The following is a 1,270-nucleotide window of genomic DNA, read 5'->3' as shown; positions in this document are numbered from 1 at the left end:
CTCAGAAAAAAATTCGTCGAAATACTCACAAAAATGGGAAAAATATGACCGAAAACATGTGCCTTAAACGGAGGATTATTACCATGAAACGACAATTCGAGTTACGATCTTGGAACAGAAAAATGCGAAACATTTTTTTAGACGGATACCCAGGAACATTCAGAAATTCAGTTTACAGCGTTCTTTTTTCAGCCGTCATCCACCAGTCAGCGCCTCTTCGACTGTCATTTAGCCGTTTTTCACCAACTGCGCCTCAGACTCTAATTTTCGTAGAAATGTTTCTAATAACACAATTTATAGATTACCAGATCGTTCTATGGCTCTTACTATGTTTTAAGAGAGAAATCTTTTTTCAACAAAATTTTCCAATCTGCTGAAATTTGGCCTGCCAACCACCGGTCATTGACCATTCAGCGCCTCTTCGACTGTCATTCAGCAGTCGTTCAACAACCTATTTTTTTGAAGTGGTCCTATTTGAGGAAAATAAGATTCTATAGTTTCCTATAATCTAGTGGGAGTATGAGAAATTGTTTTCTGAATGATTTCCAATCAAAACCTTCAAGTCTGTTTTCCAACAGGTTCCGACTGTCCGTCGACGGTCCGTCGACGGCCCGTCAGTTCTCCTTCGGCTGCCAACTAGCAGTCATTCGCCAGTTTGCGCCTCTTCAGCTGTCATTTAGCAGTTTTTCAGCAGTCCCCCTCTACCTGTGTCGAGTACCCACTGTGTACTGTTTACTTTTTTTCTTTTTTTCTGACTAATTAGTACAACCGGACCATGTATTCTTCTTTTATTTAACCTCTCCTCTATCTTCCCAGAATCTCTCTTCTGTCAGAATACAATAAGTGTGATTGACAAGGGTCATTTCCCTGAGAAGGCATCTAGATAAGGTTTACGGTCCTTTCTTTCCCTCTTTTTTGGTCCTTGTAGGTCCACAAAACACTTTATTCAATTTTTTTGTAAAAATGAACAGTTTGGAAGATTTGGCATTTAAAAAAATTTCAGAATGTATCACTAATGGTAAGTTTGTAGTTTTTTTTAAAGGTGGTGTACGGTGAAATTTTTTATTGCATCAAAATGTGCAGAAATGCATGTAGATTGACATAAAAATAAAGAAAAAATTCAAAAAAAAATTTTTCATCGAGAAAAACGCATCGAAAAATACGCTGAAAGCCCTTAGGGACGAGGTTTTTTCTAGGCCGCCCGGTGAGTAAAAGCGCGCGAATTCAAACTTTTAAAATTTTTTCGCTCGTTTTCACTTTTTTCGGTTTT

At 38.0% G+C, this 1,270-nt stretch overlaps 1 protein-coding gene across 1 annotated transcript in view; it reads left to right on the top strand.

Moving 5' to 3' along the window:
* Nucleotides 1-963: 963 nt before the first annotated feature.
* The window catches only part of Cbr-haf-3, a gene marked incomplete at both ends in the record, with an annotated part of 10,008 nt that continues 9,701 nt past the window's right edge, over nt 964-1,270 (top strand). Inside the window, one exon of the mRNA XM_002638220.1 lies at nt 964-1,018. Within this exon, the coding sequence (XP_002638266.1) occupies nt 964-1,018 (55 nt within the window). The remainder of the gene's footprint in view (nt 1,019-1,270) is intronic.

The sequence above is a fragment of the Caenorhabditis briggsae genome, assembly GCF_000004555.2.
Source record: "Caenorhabditis briggsae complete genome, chrV, whole genome shotgun sequence".
Lineage (NCBI taxonomy): Eukaryota > Metazoa > Nematoda > Chromadorea > Rhabditida > Rhabditidae > Caenorhabditis > Caenorhabditis briggsae.
Note: the sequence above shows the minus strand (reverse complement) of the source record. Positions and strands in the feature narration are given on the sequence as shown.